The 21,132-nt window shown below is 56.5% G+C and overlaps 1 protein-coding gene across 4 annotated transcripts in view; it reads right to left on the reverse strand.

Annotated features, from left to right (window-relative positions):
* CDC42BPB (CDC42 binding protein kinase beta) overlaps positions 1–21,132 on the reverse strand; it is a 101,623-nt gene that overhangs the window by 31,633 nt on the left and 48,858 nt on the right. For all 4 annotated transcript variants that reach the window (XR_007128471.1, XM_047735401.1, XM_047735399.1 and 1 more), the window contains exons 4-13: positions 18,879–18,974; positions 13,805–13,953; positions 9,443–9,536; positions 7,727–7,927; positions 5,857–6,105; positions 4,198–4,277; positions 2,131–2,297; positions 1,927–2,046; positions 1,224–1,357; positions 672–914 (exon numbers count right to left, since the gene is read on the reverse strand). Coding sequence is in view for 3 of the 4 variants with exons in the window: in XM_047735401.1 (XP_047591357.1) it covers positions 672–914; positions 1,224–1,357; positions 1,927–2,046; positions 2,131–2,297; positions 4,198–4,277; positions 5,857–6,105; positions 7,727–7,927; positions 9,443–9,536; positions 13,805–13,953; positions 18,879–18,974 (1,533 nt within the window). In the remaining variant the exon portion in view is untranslated. The remainder of the gene's footprint in view (positions 1–671; positions 915–1,223; positions 1,358–1,926; positions 2,047–2,130; positions 2,298–4,197; positions 4,278–5,856; positions 6,106–7,726; positions 7,928–9,442; positions 9,537–13,804; positions 13,954–18,878; positions 18,975–21,132) is intronic.

Genomic DNA, 21,132 nt, shown 5'->3' on the forward strand with positions numbered 1-21,132 from the left:
ACGGTGGACCCAATGCGGAAACAGGTATGACGCCCTATGTGTTTACTAAGGCAGTTATCAAAGAAAAGCAAGAAAACCTAAGATTGCCCCTCCTCTCGTCACATGGGGGAGGCAGTCAGTTTTCATAAAAAATGTTACGGATGTTAACACGCAATGGGTTTAGTGTTAAACTGAAGACAGTGTCTTAATCTCTAACACGTAGACTCGAAGGGCTGTAACCGACACAAACAAAAGCTCTCTGGGGGTCTCGACAATGTCGAAGAGCAAACAGCCATCCGGAAAGCAGTTTCCGAGCTGCTGGGCTGACATGCGCTGCGCCCGGTGGCACCCGGTCCTCCTGCGCCTCCCCACCCCCCACGGACGTGTGGCTCACACACACGTACGTACACTGTGCTGTACCGATCGCTCACGCTATGTTTCGGTTACACCTGTTAGTTCGCTTTCAAACGGAATTTTTAAAAACCAGCACCCTAAGACATCTCTTAGTGATTTCACAAACACATAGGGAGACCTGAGAAACACAAAATAAAAACCTGGCAGGCCAACTTGATTTCGCCTAAAAGTTAAGATTTTTAAGTAATTTGTGTAATTCAGCCCAAGATCTCAAGATGTTTTATGAAGATGGTAAAAAGGTCCAAACGGTACAATCCCTGAAACAGCCGGAAAGCTACCTCCTTCCTGAGCTTCTCGGACTTGCGCATCTCCTGCCGCATGGAGTCCATCTTCTGCATGGCCGCCTCCACCTCCTCCTCTTTGTCTCGGAGCTGCCGGGACACCTTCTGCTTCTGGGAGCGGAGCTCGGCCATGCGCTCGTTGAGCTCTGAGAACTCCTGCAAGGCCAGTTTTCGCTGCTGGTGGGCGTCTTTGAGTTCTCTGGCCTGGGATTTCAATCGCTCCGAAGCCTCCACCAATTGCTGAACAGAAAAAACAAGGGACGTTTCACGTTTGCTTGACCAAGACGTGGAAGGCCGGAAGCTCAGTGATCCCCGGTGATGCCAGCTGCAGACCACGGCCAAGATCCAAGAGCTCACCTTCTTGGAAAAAGCCCTTTGCTCAGCCCCAGCACAGCCAAGAGCTGTCTGGAAGCAGCCCACCTGAGCTGAAGCGCTAAGCATCATCCTCCTTCCGGGGAAGATGCCCCACGACACAGCGACCCGCAGCCCAAGCCCACAACTTGCAAAACCATTCACGCCTCTCCCACATCAGATCACTTCCTTGACTACCTTGTGAAAATCCTCCTTCTCCTGCCGCACCACACGGTACTGCTTTTCCAGGCCTTTCAGCCGATGCGTGGAGTCCTCATGCTCTTGGCGAAGGGTTACCGTGTCCTCCAGCTGTCGCTCGAGCCTGTTTGAATCTGAGCAAAAGAGAAAACCAACCATCCTGAGAGTGCATGACTTAGTAACTCCTCATGCTCTCGATCATCCAGGAGCTTTCTGACTTTCTCACACACACCGGTTTAGAGACGGGTCACCTGCCGGGCTGACCCTGTGTCAGGTGGAGGGCTGAGACTCAGAAGGGACTTGAGTCTTTAGGAAGCTCTCATAATCGAGGAACCACAGAAGACTGGGGCAGGGGGGCTGGCCCAGCACCTAAACTATAGAGGAAAGCAGGTCACTGAGGAAAGCCTCAAGAAGAAATCAGCTGTGGCAATTCTGTCTCAGGGTCACAAAGAGGGGAATTAAGACTGAGAAATGTAAAACGTTCCGAGAGTTTGTGGATGAAAGACTAGAGACGCATTCTGGCTTCAACTACAAAATCCTATTATTTGAGCTGTGCCAAGGTAGAAAATCCTCTCCAGTGAGCTGACGAAACAGACATTTAAACAGGTTCACCGAAGCCGGAGTTTTTTCCCTCCTTCTCTGCCTCACGAAAAGGACCGAACGTTCTCTAAAGGGAGGACGGCCCGAGACACAGACCACCCACCTGCTATTTTACTCTTCAGACGCTCGATCTCTTCGTTGAGCTTTTTGATTTCCTTCTCCCGCGCCGAGCCGCCCAGCGCCCTCGTGGAGCCGTGCAGGGACTGCACCGTCTGCGTGGACTCTGGGGGAGGGACACGGGCCGTGAGGGCCGGCTGGCACCCAGGGCGGCCGGCCGAGGCTGCGGAGGGCCGGGCTCTGCCCTCACCTTGCAGCTTCCTGCTCAGCTCCAACTTCTCCTGCTCCAGCCTCCGAATGCGCCGCTCATAGGCCTCCACCTGCAGGCTATTCTCTAGGTCCCGCTGTACGCCCTCGTCTCTGGTCAGGGTGCTGGACTGCATGATGCTCTTCAGAGAGCCGCGGTCAGAGAAACAGCTGCAAGGAAAGCCACAAGGTTTTCTCGTCTGAGAAGTCACGGTGAGCTCGTCGGCGTTCTACAGCTTCCTGGGGCCAAACACTCGTCTTCCAGGCAGGCCACCAAAACCACCTGCGGGAAGACTAGTGTTTAAGGAGCCAGAATTTAGGGGTGCCTGGGTGGCTCAGTAGGTTAAAGCCTCTGCCTTCAGCTTGGGTTGTGATCCCGGGGTCCTGGAATCGAGCCCCACGTCGGGCTATCTGCTCTGCGGGGAGCCTGCTTCCTCCCCTCTCTCTCTGCCTGCCTCTCTGCCTGCTTGTGATCTCTGTCAAATAAATAAATAAAATCTTTAAAAAAAAAAAAAAAAAAGAAGCCAGAATTTAGCCCAGGGCCCTCATTAGGGCTAACGGTTGGACGATAGGGGGTGACCGACAAGGATGTGCCCTCCGCAGGGGTCAGAGAACGAAACCCCTACGGCACTGCTTCTGCTCAGCCAGAATGCGACAGGAGCCAGTGTCCTGCGGGCACCTGGGCGTGGGGGCCTGGTGCAGGCCACGGGGACGGCCCTGGACACCCAGGCCCCCGAGGGCTTTCTCCTCCTCCTGCCACTTACTGGCTGGGGAGTTCTGGGGACGGGCCGCTCCACCTCCAGGGCCCATCCTCCCCAACAGACTGAACCTGCAGGGCTCTCTTCTCCCGCACGGCGGGCAGCCCAGCTAACCACCGGCGATGGGCCCATGGCGCACACCACATGCACAGATTAAAGCCCGTGGCACTGCTCTCACTCAGAGCTTAATTTTCGAGCTGGTTCACAAGTCTAGTTCTCTTGCTTTTAACGTGACAATGATGCCAGGGGGACTCCTCTGAGTCCCGCTGTACAGAGGGCGGCAAAGTCACCAGCACACACACGCTTACGGGGAAGGGCCAGGCCAGGGTCTCTCAAAGGTGGCCTGAGAATGCTGCGCTCGCCAGCACCACGGGTTCGGTTCCAGGAGGAGGGCCCTGGGCCCAACCTGCCAAACACCGGTGGGCCCAGAACCCCGGGTTTCACAAGTGCCCACGGAGCGAGAACAGGTCAGGAAATAGGGAAGCCCCGCACCAAGGATTAAGAGGTCGCTAGGCCTACGGCACCTCAGGCCACTTCGTGGGGACTACAGGGCATCCACTGTCATTCTGGCTCCTCACCCCAAGGGGGTGTCTAAGAGCTCAAGCAGAAACAACCCCCTCCTGAAGGAATTCTCATCAATCTGGCTACGAGCTGCTAGCAGGTGCCAGGAGTCAGGCTGTGCTGCCCTCCGTCAGGAGCCGTGGGGCTCCGTCTGCTCCACGTGGCCTGCCTGTCCTCCAGCCCGGTTTCCTCTGAAAGCCGGTGAGAGCCTGGCAAAGAGGCCCATGTGGGACAGAGGCTAATAGGTACAGTCACCTCATGCTCAGGGCCGAGAGCAACACACGGGGCTTCTGCTCCTGCCCTCCAGTTTCTCCCGCATCTGCAACCGCGCTCCGGCCCGCAGTGGAAGCTACAGAGCTGCGACTAAAATCTGCACAAAAGCTGGCACGACCGGGACAGGGGGCCACCGGCCACGGCCAGGAACAAATCTCGCCAAAGCTGACAGGCTGTAAGCCAGAAGTCAGCCAACTACCTCCCATGAGCCAAGGATGGGTTTCTCATTTTCGGAGGTTTTGTTAACAAGTAAGACTATATAACCGAGACCACCCTTTGTGGAAGAAGTCTGCTGAGCCTGAGACATGTCACCATGTATAGTCACCAGGGGGCCCTTCTAAAGGACAGGCCCGTCCATGCTCCATGAGCACGGTCCCCTCAACGATGACGCAGGCACACACCCGTCCAGGAGCAGCCCCCAGATTGTGCACTGAGCCCGAGGGGAGGCTCTGCCTGGGGAACAACACAGCGAGACCCACCTTTCCGTTGTGAACGTAAAACCGATGAAGGGCAAGTGCAGCCCAGAGAAGCCCGTGTGAGAACCCGGAGGCAGTATTTCCTGCAGAAGAACACACGACAGAGTGAAATCCGCGTTCCAACAAAGGGAAAGGAGAAGGAAAGAATGGTACCCATTGGTGAGATCAGGGGTGCGTGAGAGAGAATGGCCTTCTGGGACACGGAGGACACAGTTACCCGCCAGGGAGCACAGCCAGGGCAGACTTGTAGTTCTCAGGCCTGGCTGTGCCTGCTGCACACACAACGCAGTAAGAGGACAGACGTGCCGCTTCAGGGGAGGATGGCGTCACAGGACACCTGCACCACATCTGCCCCCGCTCCATGTGGCCCCCAGCAGAGGCAAGCAGACAGGGCACAGACACAGCCCCCGGAGGGCGCAGGGCAGAGGCTGGGGCGTCCAGGTTATTGGCAGCAACAGAGGCCAAAGGCAGAAGGGAGGCCTGGAAGCCAAGCTAGGGTATTTTAGGTAAATATATGACCTACTCTATTTTTCAGTTTCAGGATCCTCCTTTATTAAACGTGAAACCGAAGTTACAATTCATCTGGGAAATGTCAGTGTGGAAGTAGTTTCTTTGGAGTCTAGGAAAACCCTTCCCACAGTGACACTACTTTTCTCTGTATGGTCTATAGTTAAGGGCTTATTTGAGTAAGAGGAATTCTCTAGGGAGCCATCAAGAAGATCCTTCCTCTACCTGGTTGAACCCCAATAACTCTATCCCCAAACCAGGTCACGTGTACAGACTGAAGAAGGCTGGGTTCAGCCTCAGAGCAAAACTCTCGGGAGCTAAAGGTGACGACTCATGTACCAGAGGCCCGGTTGGACCAGCCAAACGCCGCACGGCCCCAGAGCCAGGACCCAATCTGGAGAACCCACGACATTGGTGGGAGGACTCAGAACACACACATGGTCACTGCTGCTCCCAAAACCCCTGCCAGACAAACACCAGTGAGCACAGGCACACCTCGGAGAAATTTCGGGTTCGGTTCTGGACCACCAGAGAGGGAGTTTCACAACAAAGTGAGTCAACTGTATTGTTCAGTTTCCCGTGCGTGTGAAAGCTGCGATCACACCACCGGGTGGTCTGTTAAATGTGTGACAGTGTATCCCATCAGGATAAAGCAAACCCCTTAATTTAAAACTACTCTAGTGCTACAAAACAGTGACCGTCACTTGAGCTCTCGGCAAGTCGCAAGCCTTGATCACAGATCACCTAACAATACAGAGTTGTTACAATACAGTAAGAACGAAAAGGTCTGAGACATGGCAAGAGCCAGCAGAATGTGACCCAGAGACACGAAGTAAGCAAATGTGGTCGGAATAATGGTGCCGCAGCCGTGCTGGAGGCAGGGGTGCCACGAACCTTCTGTCTGTAAAAACAGTATCTGCAAAGCACAGAAAAATGAGGTGAGCCTGTGACCCTTACATTCTCAAAGGGACATTAAGGACCAAGCTGAAGGTTGGAATAAAAGGCGCATTTCTTGAAACAGCTACCAGATTTTTAAAAAACCAACACAGTCCGAAGATGTATCATACTGGAGAGCAACCCTGGACACACACTGCCAAGACTTGGACCCACAGGGCCGCCACGTTGGGACGAGACTGCATCGACATCAACACTTACGATGTTTCTCAGCACGTCATCATCCACGTCGAAGTTGGAAGTGTCAGAAGGACTGCTCACGTCAGGAATATAAGGGGCCTCCAGGTTCCGTATGTTCTCCCAATTCAGACCTTCAAAGAACGCGTGCTTCTTGAAGTCCTCTATCCCGTTCTGGCCCAGCCGGCGCTCCCTGCTGCAGATGAGTCTCTGAATGAGGTCTTTGGCTTCTTCAGACACGTCGGTGACGTGGGATGGAAACTGAAATCGCTCCTGGGGGTGGGGGGACATGGGATGAAAACACATTCAGAAAAATCGAAGGTGTACAGATGCTACAGGAGATAAGAGAGGCAACCGCTCCAAAGCAACAGTCCTAATTCCACGGTGACTGCAAATTCCATGGTAAAATGCGAGCCACGGCTAACAAAACTGAATTCCAGAAAGGCAAACGAGAAAATCACTAGTCCTGCTTTTGCGCACAGTGGATTTGGTAGCACATGCCATGTAAATGACGAGGGACTGGTTCATCACCCATCAAAGCGGCCAAGGATGCAGACCGCGCTGCGGTGGTACAGGCCCACAGGGCTCTGCAGAGGGTATTTTGCCAGCAGCTATGGCAGACCCCCTCCGAAAACCGTGTTCTACGGAAACAGTCACGAAGAGAACACCCACCGTGTTCGCACGGCACGATATTCTGACCCTGTAAACTGCAAATTACCTACATGCCCAAAAGGGGACTTGTTAAAAAAAAAAACAACAGGGCACACACACGCCAACAGAATGGTCTGTTTCTATGCACCGGACAGACAGATGACAAAAACACAGACAAAACCACCTGGTTCTATGTGATGTGAGGCCGTTCATCCCAGCACCCCCAACTCCTCGGCGCAGGCCCGCCTCTGTGATCCAGAACCAGGGACGGCAGCACCATGTCCCGGGGTGGCGGTAAGGCTCAGGGGAGAGCACACAGTGAGCCGGGCCGGGCCCCGCCCCACCGGGAGTGCGCGGGACCAGCAGGCTCCGTAGCACTCCTGGAGCCCAGCCTGCAGCTTCACAGCGCTTATTGCCGAAAAGGGGTGGGGGGATTCCCATCATCTACACTCTGCCCCTCTGTGTTGTCCGATGTTTTTACTAATACTAACTATATATTAATTTACACAAAAAGACATTTATTTCTACTTTGGGAAAAGTGTTTTTTACAAGTATGGCCTGCTCTGGTCTGGAGTTAAACGGAAGACCACCCACCACTTCTGTGTGCACCTGCTCCCCACACGAGCCGTTAGTGAGGGGCGGGGCTGAGGACAGGTCAGCGCTGGGGTCGCCCTTGGGGAGGCAGGAGGACACTAAGAGCACCATAGCGGAGTGGGGAGCAGCCTAGGGAAGGCCTCCGTGACTGTGGGGGGCAGACGCCAGGAGCATGAGGAGGAAGAGCAAGTGGTAAAGCAAATGAGAAATGGGAGGCGAGGCAGAGGGGAGGCAAGGTCGGGGTGGGAAACGCACAGCCGGGAAAGGGAACAGGAACAGGATCCGGGAGGCAGAAGGATGCCGCTGTGGGGAGGCGTGTGGCGCCATCACAACCGCCGGTGAAGCCAGCCCCTCCCGCAACGTGCCCGGTGGCTCCTCGGCCCCTGCCGTCCTGAGGCCGTGCCCGCTCCGCATGCTCCTCCTGGGCGCAGAGCCAGCAGCTCTCCTCCCCTCATGCCCACACCACCCTTGCCGGCCGTGGGTGTGGACTCTACTGCCCACTCTCTCTGTTCCTGCCTGGCGGCCAGCGGCCTCCTCCAGCCCTATGGCCTCTTCCCCAAAGATGCTCACAGCTTCCAAGCAGCCCTCCCACCTCTGGGCCTGCACCTCAGGACTCGAACCAATGGGACATGGGAATGCTGTGTCTTACCTCATGGTTCATGATCTTTCCATAGGTCTCCACGAGCGACTCTGCGTAGAAGGGCGTTTCTCCGTACAGCATCTCGTACATGCAGACGCCCAGCGACCACCAGTCACACTCGGGGCCGTACTTGCCCATGCCGTCCTCCATCGCCTGCAGGATCTCGGGCGAGATGTAGTCAGGAGTGCCCACGGCCACAGAGGACTGGACCTTAGGGGAGAGGGTGGTGTTGGAAGGGAAACCCCAAGGCAGCTCTCACGCCACATTTCTAACTACCTTCTCTAAAATAGGGACGACAAATAAGGAAACCATCATGAGATAAAAGTGGCCCATGATCATGATTAGAGACTGTAATTCAAAATTCAACGCGCGTAACTGTTCTCCTGCGGCACTATGCCCTGGGCAGTTTCCAGAACGCACAACACTCTCACACCTGGTCTCTCTGGGCCCAAAGGCCCACCTCAGCCCCCAAATGGCACTGCAGTCCCTCAAGGGGTGGCACGTCCCACAGGCTCCGTCACGGCCCAAGGTGGGGTCCTTTGGCCACGTGTGTTCAGGCCACCTAGGTTCTTGCGGAACGAATCCTAGGGTGGGGCCCAGACACCGCATTTCCAGGACGCTCCCAGGGATGCGAAGGCGGCTCACCCAGAGGCTACACCAGCCTCCCAAAGGGACCATCAGGAAGGGGCGCAGGCACTAGGTCAGTGCTCAGGAACTCCCCGGTAGGGAAACATAGGCTAAGGGCCCTATGGGGAGAGAGTATTCCCTCGGCTACCGACATTAGCAGAACAGGCCTGTGACCTCTCTCCTGAAATCTCTGGCCCAAGAGGGCAGCAGTCATCACAGAGAAAGCGAGAGGAAGCCAGTCAGCTGAGAATCAGACTGGTCTCGGAGGACGCAGAGAACAGAGTCCACAAGACTGAGGGAGAAACTATCACAGAAGGCCTGACTCTCCCCTGGTTACATCTGAAGAGAGGGCCATGGGGTGAAGCCGCACCCCGGGTCAGACGGAATCAGCAGGGAGGGCTGTCTCTGTCACGTGACCAGATCACGGCTGGGCAGCACGGCTGCAGCTCTGAGGCGGGCAGGGGAAGACAGGGGCATGAGGTGGCGGCACCGGATGCGCGGCCACGCGTGCAGGGGAGAAAGCTAAGCCGCGCACTAGCTCAGTGGGAGGCCGCCGTTCCGTCTGTCAGAAGACTGGATTTGAGAACAGCACCCACCTATCAACTCTTTGAGACTCAGAGAAATGAGAGACCGGCTTGTTGGAAAGAGAAAAGTCTAGCATCAAGGACCCCTGCTTCTAGATCTGCAACACCCACAGAAGAGAAAAGCCCTCACGGACGGGAAGTTAGCGGCCCAGATAGAACGAGGAGGGTAGTTACAGCGAATGTCTATGCGCCTCAGCGTCCCGCACAGGGCATTTTGAGAAGGGACGCAAGCACCGCCTGCCATCCACTGCAGCCCTGACATGACTTGAGCCGTCTAGCCACGTGCGGAAACCCCACAACCTCCGGCTGAGAAGACACATGCGTGACTTTTGTAAACACAGAAAGCAAAAAAGAGCTTTCAAACTTAAGTAGAACATTACAACTGTCTCCTTAACAGATTTATCTTTTTACTTCATAAACTTGCTTTAACTGGATCTCAAATCACAATTCTAAGCCCCTTCTAATTACAAGCAAAACCCCAAATCAAATGGAAAATCTCCAACAAAATACCTACAGTTCCATCGTCATTCATCTTCAAGCATGATCCAAAGTCAGCCAGGCGGATATGACCATTCACGTCCAAAAGGACATTGTCAGGTTTGATGTCTCTGTTAGTGAAATAAATAAATGAGTTCACCATTTCCATGCTGTGCATTTGGGAGGTCAAGCCCTTACCTTGCAGCGTATCAGTGACAATCTTGGGAGAATGTCTCCCATGCACTTTACGTGGGTATGCGGCGGTGCTCACTGGTGCAGTGTCCCTGGTCCGTCGGGTGACACGCCACTCCTGTTCCCACCACACAGCCGACAAGGTCTCCTGAGCGTCTCCTTTGTGCCAGGCGCTGTGCTCGACCCCAGGTCTACGACAGTGACAGACCCCACAGCCCCCTGCCTTCACGAAGCCTCCCCCTGGCTGAGGTGGCAGGAAACGCGCCCGGGAGCACAACACGCGTGGGAAGTGCTGTGAGGAAATGCGAGGAAGTAAAAAACGCAGCCGAGGCTGGCCGGGCAGAGCCTGGATGAGAGCAGGAGGCAGGTGAAGCTCTGGGGCAGGAGCCCAGCAGACCGGGGCGCACAGCACACCCCACGCTGGATGTGACGGATGATAACCTGAGGGCCAAAGACCAGTGAGCAGCAGCAAGTGCACGGCAGTAAGGGAAGCCTGTGGTTGCACCCGCTGTTCTAGGTCCTGGCAGACATGGGCCCCGTAGGGACTGGGGTTCTAAAGCACAAACCTCCCTCCGGGCAAATAAGCGAACGACGGGGCCGGCGCGCGCGGTGGGAGCACAGGTGTGCCGGCACGGCGCGCCGCCTCCGGGAGAGCAGACAAGCGCCCAGCTGCTCCGGACATCGGGGACGAGTCCCACAGAGTAAGCAAAAGGAGACATTTCTCACCCACAGGAAGACCCACAAAGCTAAAGAAAGCTAGCACAGCACTCCGAACTGACACACAGGGAGAGAAAACAAAGCCTCGACCGGTCAGGAACAGACAAACTAAGAGCAGAACCAGACAAAACAGGGAGAAATGCAGAGAGCTGATTTAACTCAGGAAGAACCAGAAGAAAAAGACAAAAATCATCTCAGAAATAGTGACTTGATTATAAGGTACCCAAAGGAGAACAAATTAAAATAAAGATCTGATAAAAGGCAGCGAAGCAAGGGAGGGAAAGACCTCCCTCAAGAAGTGAGACAAAGCAGAGAGAAGGGGCAGAGAGAGAAGAGTTGGAGTGAAGCAGAAGACAGGCTAAGAAGACCCAGAACACAGACCGTGGGAGTCCCCAAAGAAACCGAAACAGTGAAACATAACTAATACTTGAAAACACAGAAGTAAAAGGACCTGAACTGACAAACTGAGGGGCCCATCAGCGAACACTTTCCAATGTCCTGTTTTTTTGGAGCCAGAGAAGTCAATACTGAAGGTCCCAGGGACTGGTGACTGTGAAGACAGCCAGAAGAGCCGTGCGGACAAAGCAAGGGGTCTTACGCGGCGACCAGGCCGCCATGGGCTCAGCCTCCACGATTAAAGCAGCAGGGCCCTGGTGCGGAGAGACAGAGACGGCGGACAGGACGGAATTTCCAAAACCAGACCAACGCACAAGGAGTGCGGACGTGCGGAGGGTATCCTCTCAGTCCACTGGGGCAGAGAGACACGTGAATAAGTAAGCGGCTCGTGGCACGACAGGAGGGCCTCTTCAGGGTAAAGTAGGAGCCCCCTACCTCAACTGCCCACCCCCAACTCCCGGTCTTGGCTGCGTCTCCCCTGCGCGATCCTGCGTCTCTTCCACACGGGCAGCTCCTCACTCGAGCTCTTCCTTTTCTGAGACCGTGTTTGCTTTCTGCATATTCCGTCTCACAAAACCGCACCGTGCTTTCATCCCTAAGCCATTCGCCCTGTTCTTTCTGGGAATGTGATGTCCTCCGCCGGCAAGCCTGTGTCAACCTGAGAGTCTTCGTTCCCACCTCTGCTGGGGTCTGGGGCCGACCTTTCAGAAGCGCGGGCGCTGCGCTCCCCGCCCCCCCGCCATCCCGTGCTGCGGAAGCCCCGTCGTGGGGCGGCAGGCGCTACCTATAGTCACCGCAGGCCCACGGACAGCCACAGAAGCCGGGTGCAGGGCTGGGGCACAGGGTCCAGGCCGTGCGTGTTAAAGCAAGCAGTGCCGCTGCTCGTGCTGGCAGAACACGCTTCTCTCTGGCCCCACCAGATGTGGTTTCAGGCTACTCACGCCGTGTCCTCCTCCACCGGAGGCTCGGGAGCACCGACTTCCTACAAAACCTGACTTTGTGAACTTTCTACCAAAAATGCAACGCTTACTGTTTTTAGACAGGGTCATTCAAGTGCTAAGTGTGAATCCTGAGTTGATGGCGCTGCTAATTACATATTTAATTCTCGTACTATGCCTGCAGGTCAGACAACAGAGTGAAGCTGCTATAGAGCCAATTAAGAAAATACGAAGAAAGCTTTCTAATTAGAGAAAATAGGGAAAAAATAAACTGTAATAAGGGGGTCAGATTAATTTCCCTGGAGATCAGTGACAGATGCAAAGACATTCACGTCTGGTATGATTCAGGCACAGTCTGTCAGGAAGGTAAAACATAAAACTGAAGGTTGAAAATAACTACAACGAAGTGTTACAAAAGCAGGCACAACGACGTTAAGGAATCCATGAAAAAGGGAAAATGCACTGCCCCAAACCCCATCGCCCTAAACGAAGTGACAGTTGTTTGGGGCAGCTCTCCCTGCTTACTCTGTGACACGGGGACCTGTACCACCGTGCCCCGGGCAGGACATGTGGCTGGAGGCAAGCTGTACCAAGGCCTGGCGCCTCGGTTTCCCTGCTGAGCAGTAAGGTGACACTCACAGCCAGACCTGAAGGGCGTTTCTCTTCACACTGGGTACCACGGCTACCGTCGGGACGGGAGCTGCGTCTGCTGAGTCAGGCCCTAAGTGAGGCAGCAGCCAAGCAGGCGGCAACGCCAGGGGATGGTGGCAGCCCCAAGCCCCCAACCATAGCACAGTGACGCCTTCACAGTCCTAAGAGGAAGGTGACTTCCAATCGAGAACCCCGTACTGGGTCATCCCTCAGTCATACACCTGGATGGAATTAAGATGCTGATCTCAAAAAGAAAAACTCAGGAGCCTCCTTTTCCAGAATTTACAGAGTGTGTGCTACCAAATTGAAAGCATGAACTGAGAAAGAGGAAGATGTGTGACTCAGAAACAAGGGCTCCAGTCCCAGGGCGGTGGGGAGGGAGGCTGTCCGGGGGAAGAGCTCCCAGGAGGAGGCAGAGCAGGAGGCTCAGAGAGCACCAGGGCGGAGGGGAACGGGAAGGAAGAAGCAGCGCCAAGAAAAGTCAGACCAAGGCACACATAGGCTTTGTAACTCGGTGGCAGTGTTAGGGGATAATTAGCGATGGCCAGCACGGAAAAGCAGACTCGTGAAAAAACGGGGCCACTACAACCCCGGAGAGGACAGGTTATATGACAAGTGTAAATACTGTGTGTGCAAGGCTCACCTGTCGTATCTACACGGGCACTGTGTTATGAACACCAAACACAGATTTAACCAAACGTTATCATTTATGGATTGCGATGGTGTGGGAGGGGGGATGGGAAGCGTGTGCCTGGGGAAGGCCGTGAGAGAGACCTCTGTAAAGGGTAAATCTCCATTTTAATAGATGTAATCTAATTCTCCCTTCTCCACAACAAAAAGAGAAGAACAAGAGAAGCCTGTTATTTAGAAATATGAGGTAAATACCAGAAAAAACATTAAGAAAGCGACAAGCCACCTGCGGCCAGTGGAATCAGGCAGGAAACTCAAAGATTGTTATGTGACTTTGACAAAGAAACAAACCCACTCCCGGACCAATTTGCTGTCTTAAATGGCAGGAAGAGATGGACGCAGTCCCTCGCACCAAAGAGAGCGAGCCCGGCAAAGGGCCCCCAGAGCAGCGGGAGGACACCAACCACATGGACACCAGCGCCCCCGGCCAAGAGCCAGTCAAACCTTCGCCCGGGCTGCTGGGGTGTGAGGCCCTCTCCGCAGCCTCTCCTTCCTGCGTTCTGCTGCAGGCCGTGGAACAGGGAAAGCAGCGCTGACAAGCTAGGGGGTGGGTGTCCTGGGGAGGAGGGTCAGCAGGGGAGAGGGGGAGCTGCTGTCAGGTGGCCTTGGGAGACCGGGTGACTGGTGCTCCAGCATCAAGGCTGTCACAATGACGCTGGGATCCCCCGGTGCCAGGCAGTGGGGCAGCTCAAAGAGAGGGCTGCTAAGTGCATAAGCTCCCGGGGGGCCTGGAGCCTGGGGCCTGTGACACAGAGAGCTCTGAGGGCCCTTTAATACATTCCACGCAGCCTCTGTAAAACCCGAGAGGTGATTACCTGTGCACGTAGTGCAGCTGATGGATGGAGTCGATGGCCAACACCATTTCACCAATGTAGAATCTTGCCATATCTTCCGGAAGCTTGTCTTCAAATTTACTGAGCAGGGTCAGCAAATCACCACCCACATAGTAGTCCATGACCAAGTACTACAAATTGGGGCGAGATGGGGGAGAAGAGGGTACAGTCAGCACCAAGCCTGACAACTGAAGGCCAAACCCCCACCGGGAAGTTCTCCGGCTCCTCAAGTCAGGACCGACGGCTTGCTCCCATGTCATCCAGGATGCCCCCGGTTTGTTGGTCCCTAACACTGCTGCAGTTTCCAGTCAGGCATCTGGCAGAGAACAACTTCAACAGGTAATACATTTAACCTCCGGAGAAAGTTACTGAAGAGTCTGATGCAGGAGAAGGCACAACAGAAGCTGGAGACCCAAAGCAGAAACACGACTCATGATCTATCAGGTTCTCCTGGGTTTGTAGGATTCTCCCGGCCCTTACATCACAGGAAGAGGACACTGGACCAGAGGAAGAAGGTGAGTTACCTAAAATCACATGAAACTAGCAGCTCTTATTAGAAAGGCGATCCCACGAACAAGCTGGAAGGCAGATATCTCTGTGTAAAGCCCCAGAAAAAATCAGACCCTTTACGGCTTATGCAGAAATTAAAGCCACGACAGAAGAGCGTCCAAGTGCCAGGTGTCCTGCAAACGGGACTGAGTGGGCCTCCCCTCTGAGCAGGGCAGCCTTCTCTCTGACAACAGCCTCTCAGCGCAGCACCCTGAACGCTCTGACGTCTGATGGGGCATCTCACAGGTCAGGGAGGCCCGGGACAGGTGAGACTGTCACAGCCAGAGTCGGGGTGGCTGCGGCTTGGGGACTGCTGGGGAAGCGGCGGGCCCCGCCCCAGAGCAATCACCTCCCTGGAAGCCAGTTTCCGTTGACGAGATGGACATGCTGGTCCAGCAGTTAACTAGCCAACAGAAGGAAACGCCAGCACCCGGTTTACTGAGCCAGAGAAACGACCGCTGCAGACTGACTGGGACCCGAACAGCGGTCAGAAAGCAGCTGCTGGGCTCTGTGCTCTCAGGCTCCGGCTCGTGCCCGTCCCCGTCCCCTCTGGCAATGCCCGCAGCAGCCCCCGCTGCAAGCACGAGCACAATCCCATTCTGCGGGCAAGGAAGTGAGGCCCGAGGCCCAAAGTGCCCCAGCCAGCGAGTGACGGAGCAAGGATCCGAACACAGGCAATCGGACCCAGGCCCAGAACAGCAAACACGGCCCTCGGTGCCTCATGTGGGAGGAGAGCAGCCACCATGCTGGGGGGCTCGTGTGAGGAGGGGGACCGTCACTCAGGCCCCTGCTCTCCAAAGCACCCGTACCCACAACCCTCCCACCCGGCCTCACAAACCACTCCCCTCGGCCTGATCTCACGGCGCTGAGGCACGGCAGCCCACCCGTCCAAGGGGGGGTCCTGGGTGATCAGGTCCCCCCTTCACCTGCACCCACAACAACTCCTGTTTCATGGAAGGCCCTCGATGGCGCCCGCTGAGCTCGTGCCCTCCCTTGTTCACTCACTCATTCTCGGCCAGGAGCCCATGGCACCCCGGAGACAACGGGCGCTGTCCACAGAGCTGCTGCTGAGGGGAAGGACAGAGACCGTACGTAAGTGTGCAGATGGCCCCAGCACTTTCAGAGAACGCTAGGCACAGAAGAAAACGGAACCACACAGCCTGCCAGAGCACAAGGCGGCAGACGTCTGGGGCCTGCATGGCAGGCAGAAGCCGGCCTTAGCATGGGCTGGGGGTTATGTTCCAGACAAAGGGATGTGTGCAAAGAGAAGGATATGGCCCGCTGGGGGGAATGGACGACAGTGACTATGGCTGGAGTGTGAGCGGGGGTGGGAGCAAAGCCAGGCCCCACAGGCCACAGCTGGGACCACACACCCCCCTCTAAGCACCAGGGAAGCTGCTGGGAGGGCCTGGGCTAGACCGCTGCAGTCGGCTGCACATTGCAAGCCTTCTGCCTGCCCAGGAAGGAGAGACTAGAGGATGAGGGCCAGGAGCAGGGCAGGAGAGGGGCTGGGAGGCCGTGACGTGGTCGGGCCAGGCAAGAGGTGAGGCTGACAGGCGCGGGGGCCGGGGGCGCGGGGGCGCGGGGGCCGGGGGCGCGGGGGCCGGGGGCCGGGGGCGCGGGGGCCGGGGGCCGGGGCGCGGGGGCCGGGGGCGCGGGGGCCGGGGGCCGGGGGCCGGGGGCGCGGGGGCCGGGGGCCGGGGGGGCCGGGGGCCGGGGGCCGGGGGCGCGGGGGCCGGGGGCCGGGGGGGCCGGGGGCCGGGGGCGCGGGGGCCGGGGGCCGGGGGCCGGGGGGGCGCGGGGGCCGGGGGCCGGGGGCCGGGGGGGCGCGGGGGCCGGGGGCCGGGGGGGCCGGGGGCCGGGGGCCGGGGGCGCGGGGGCCGGGGGCCGGGGGCCGGGGGCGCGGGGGCCGGGGGCGCGGGGGCCGGGGCCGGGGGGGCCGGGGGCCGGGGGCCGGGGGGCCGGGGGCCGGGGGCGCGGGGGCCGGGGGCGCGGGGGCCGGGGCCGGGGGGGCCGGGGGCCGGGGGCCGGGGGCCGGGGCCGGGGGGGGCCGGGGGCCGGGGGCCGGGGGCCGGGGGCCGGGGGCGCTGGGGCCGGGGGCCGGGGGCCGGGGGCCGGGGGCGCGGGGGCCGGGGGCCGGGGGCGCGGGGGCCGGGGGCCGGGGGCCGGGGGGCCGGGGGCCGGGGGCCGGGGGCACAGAGAGGCTGGATCAGAAATCGTGGGTATGTGGAGGCAAAGCCCAGAGCACCTGTGGACAGACGCACCGGGGAGAGGGGCAGGGAACAAACAGCCAAGCTGTGCAGACCCTAAAGAAAACATAAAGCAGCGTATCTGGCCAAATGTCAGGGCTTTCCAGGTCTGCCGGGAAACATGAAAAGAAAACAAGGATGTAGTACAGCTGGGCTAAACAGGACGGACAGGCTCTCACGAAACTACTCTGTAAGAAAAGTCAACCGTAAGAGCTCCCACGGTGGACACGCAGAACCTGGTTTTTGGAGTAAGAACCAGACCAATTACCTTTTCTGTCGCGTAACACAGGATTCTAAGTCAGTAAAAGGCAACGCCCTTTTAGTTACTGGTAAAACAGGTTTAATTTTTATGACAGGCCGAGTTTAGACGCCGACAGCAGAAATTATAACGCGAACCGCCTCAACAGGGCAGCCAAGGAACCCACAATCCGAGGGACGCCTGACCCAGCCCGGCCCACCCCAGGAGGGTGCAGACTGACACTGTCCCAGTGAGCAGGAACCTGCTGGAAAGTGCCACTCGGGGGCAGCACAGACAGCAGCCAGACCCCGGTCCACCGACCCAACAAGAGGACCCAGGAAGGGCGCAGAGTGCCTGCTCTCCTTCTCCCTAACTGTCCCTGGACTCCTCTTTGTGCAACTTCACACACTCCAGAAGACGGCTTCTCGGCTGGGAGTCCTAGCGGGCTGTCCGCGGCCAAGATAAGCTCAGACTGCGACACCCCGCGCTGACCTCGGGGACGAGGCGCTGCCCCGCTTCTGCACACACAGCCCCGCGCTGCCCAGACCCCTCAGAGGCTTCACCACGTCGGAAACAGGCTGGAGCCGGTCCGCTCCCAGCGGCGGCCTATGTGCAGAGGGCTCCAGGGCATCAGGACTCTGTGGTCTGTGGGGAAGGGCCCTGAACACCACTTCCTGCCACAGGCCCGGGCTGCGGTCCCTGTCCAGCCCCATCATCTGAGCGACAACTCTGGGCACATGACTTCATCCCTTCCTGCTCCTGACACCCAATTTAAAAAGTGATGACAACCCTGAATGCCTAAGCCATGGGGTCCTTGGAAAGACATACGGAGGTGACCCACACGCCTCTGCTCAGTAAACACAATGGTCCCCTCTGTAGAAGCAAGTGTATATATTTTAAATTCTTTTAGAGACAGAGTACAAGCACGTGAGTGAGCAGAGGGGACGGGGGGGGGGGCGGAGGGGCAGAGGGAGAGGGAGGAAATCCCAAGCGGAGCCTGACACGGGGCTCCATCTCCCAACCCTGAGATCATGACCTGAGCTGAAACCTAGAGGCGGATGTTCAACTGACTGACCCACCCAGGTGCCCCTATTTTAAATTCTGAATGAAGAGCATAATAAACCCTTTTACCTAATTCGGACCGTTCAAATCTAAGGGAGTTCTCTGATGTCTGAAAGAGACGGTTCTCCGATGAATAAGCTTGCTCTAGGGAACAGAGCACACTAGCAGGGATGTGCTCAGGGAGACAGAGGTCTCTGCCCTGGGGCTGTGCTGACCCCTGAAGGCCCCTCGGCCACCGCTGGAGCCACGCAGGCCAGAGGAGCGAGGCAGAGATCAGCTTCTCCAAGGTCTGTCCTTGCCCGACACCCAGAGCTCCACATACGGACTTTGGCTTTAGACAAACCTAGAGTCCCTCTTGGAGTTCACAGCGCCTGAGACCCCGGGTTTGCTCTCCCTCCACTCTGAGCCACCGTGTCTGCGTCCCCACCTGTTCACGACCAGGCACATGTGCGAACCACGTGGCAGACTGGTCACCACTGGAAGTAAGCCCAGCTCAAGGCAGGGGAAACGGATGCCAAGAGCCCCCCAAGCCTGCGTCAGAAGGCCTCGGAGCGCCCGGCTCAGAGTCCTGGACCTGCCACCAAGCAGCAGAGACAGCAACATCCGCTCGGCATCCGGGGCTGAGCCCTGCAACTCGCTCTCGTCCTCACACGTAACTCCAGACACTCAAGATGGAAAACGCTGGACACCCCCAGCTTATTTAAATGGAACAGCGCCAGTGACCAAACTAATCAGGTTAGCTAATGATCAGGAAAACAAAGTACACAAGCTCACTAGTCTATTTTAAAAAATGCCACCTGATTACATTACAACAAACCCAAGTCTTCTCGGGTCAAACGCGCGGTGAAACAGCATCAATTCCACACTGTGTGACCCCTTTTTCAGTCCCAGCACGAAGGAATCCACAAGACACAGCCACGCGCCATCTGAGCACCTCGGCCCCGGGACCCACACGTACCAGGTAATTCTCGTCCTGGAAGGCATAGTGCAGCGTTGTGATCCACTGGCAGTCCCCGTTCACCAGCACGTCCCGTTCTTCTCGGAAACAGGCCGTCTGTAAGGAATCGGGGACAGTCGGTCTATGTGCATCTGAGCAGCACAGTCCCCAGCAGAGGAGACCCTGCCGTGGCCCGGCTCTGGAGACGGTGCAGGACGCCGGGCTCCCCCGCCCTCACCTGGAAACTCCCCGAGGCAGCTCCCACCCACTCCTCAGTCTTTCTGCAGCCCCACGGGCCGAGAGCCCGAACGGCTCCAGGTTCTTCCCTGCTCCTGCCCACAAGGGCACTGAGGACGGCTGAGAACTCCTTCCTCACGATGGGCCTATGCCCTCCCTTCCTCCCATGGGCCCAATGTTTCAGCCAGTACAGGACAGTCCACTGGGCTCGAGTGTGGACGCTGGCCCGTCCCACGCAGCAATGCCTGACCTCTCCTGACCAGGCCAGCTTCGCCTTGATGGCCTACGGTGCGGCCACCCCATGTGTGACCCTTTCTGTCACAGACCACACGGATGGCAGGAAAGGGCACACACCTGTTTCCGGACCTGAGCCGTGCGTGCCAGGGGTTTCACTTCTAGCACGCTGGTGCACACAACCGTCACAGGACGCTCTGAGCACAGAACATTTCAACTCCTTATATTTGAACTTGCAAAGGTTCACAAAAATGAGAGTGGCACCAACAGGGGCCCTGCTCTGGCAGGCACTGGGGAATTCTACCTGTTCTCTCTGGAGACTCACAGTAGCCTGGAGAACTTTCCTCCTACAAGTTTTCTGCTCTAAACTTGTTTTCTACGGTTTTCCTTTCAAGAAGAAATGACTGAAGTAGATGTGCCTCAATTCTACTGATTAAAAGCAGTGAAAGTAACTTCAGTGGGGCAGCGGTCAGCTTACAATGTCCAGATGTGCAGAGACCAGAGGTCTCGGAGTCCCTGTGGCCCCTTGGCCGGCGGCCACCGAGACCACAGGGCCCAGTATGGGACGCTCCGTGGTCCCAAGCACCTGCCCATCCACATCTAGAAAGAAAGCCATCCTGACACCACGGACCAGCACCGAGACCCGCAGTCAGGAAAGACATGTATTGTTCAGCAGTTTTTTTTTTTTTTTTTTTGAGAGAAAACTTTCAGGACTTCTTTTTTATGAGCCAAACAGATGAGCTGAAAGCCCAGCACGACCCACAAGTTATGAATTAACGCGATTTTGCAGCTTCTCTATTGCCTCCTCTTGCTGACTTCACGCTTTTAAAGATTTTTAGAAGTTAATATAAAATTTAATGTTCAAAATAAGATTACTAAGAATGAAAAGATAAATTACTTCTACCCGCATTTTATATCAATATTATGTTTTTATACGTATCTCACACACCCCCCATGACATATATGCTGAGATAATCGTCAAAATTATCACCATAAATCATATAGAATCATAATTCTGGGACTTTTCAGAGTATGCCAATTAGATAGGATCTCTGTAACCAGATTTAAATTTCAAAATGCCATAATTTTAAAATGTACTCACCATGACATTTGGGTAAATACTCGTATGATAAGGTGAGAATCACCTCTCCCTAAACTTGAGACTTCTCACTCTTATCAAAATATAAACTCGAATGAATTTGCTACTAGCATTTATTCCCCTAAACACTCATTCTTCCCGCAGACTTCTACGTAACAAAAGCTGCTCGTTCCCCGCAAAGAGTCATGTCAGCGACAGCCCTGGGACGACCAGAGGACCAGTGGCACCGTGAAGAGGGCTGCTGGGGCCCGGAACAAGGAATACGGCCGGAGCCCAGGGAGCCGCGCCAACGGTGATGCTTCCACCAACCAACGTGCATTCGCCAAGCAGCCCAGGGTGTGAGGCCTTGTGCTGGGTGCGTGGCAGGAAGCAGGGCAAGCCGTAAAGGACAGACACGATGAACCTGGATGCCACGTGAGAAGGCCTGCCCACTGAGTTAATGACAGCCTGAGCTCAGGAGAGCGATCCGACCAGAACAAACATTGGTGCTGTCATCTGCCCAAGGGGACAGCATCACCCCAGGTAGGAACTGCAGAACAGAGGAAGAAGGGCCACCTAGAATTACAACGAGGGTTCAGAGTGACAGAATGAGGGAGGCCAGAAACCAGGAAAGGAGTTTCCGGAGGAGACGGCGGCCAATCCTAGGGGTGTGCAGTCCTGGGTGAGCTTGCTTCCCAGCTGAGGCACAGCAGGGGTGGCGCGGAT

Source organism: Lutra lutra, chromosome 7 (assembly GCF_902655055.1).
Source record: "Lutra lutra chromosome 7, mLutLut1.2, whole genome shotgun sequence".
In the NCBI taxonomy this organism is placed as follows: domain Eukaryota; kingdom Metazoa; phylum Chordata; class Mammalia; order Carnivora; family Mustelidae; genus Lutra; species Lutra lutra.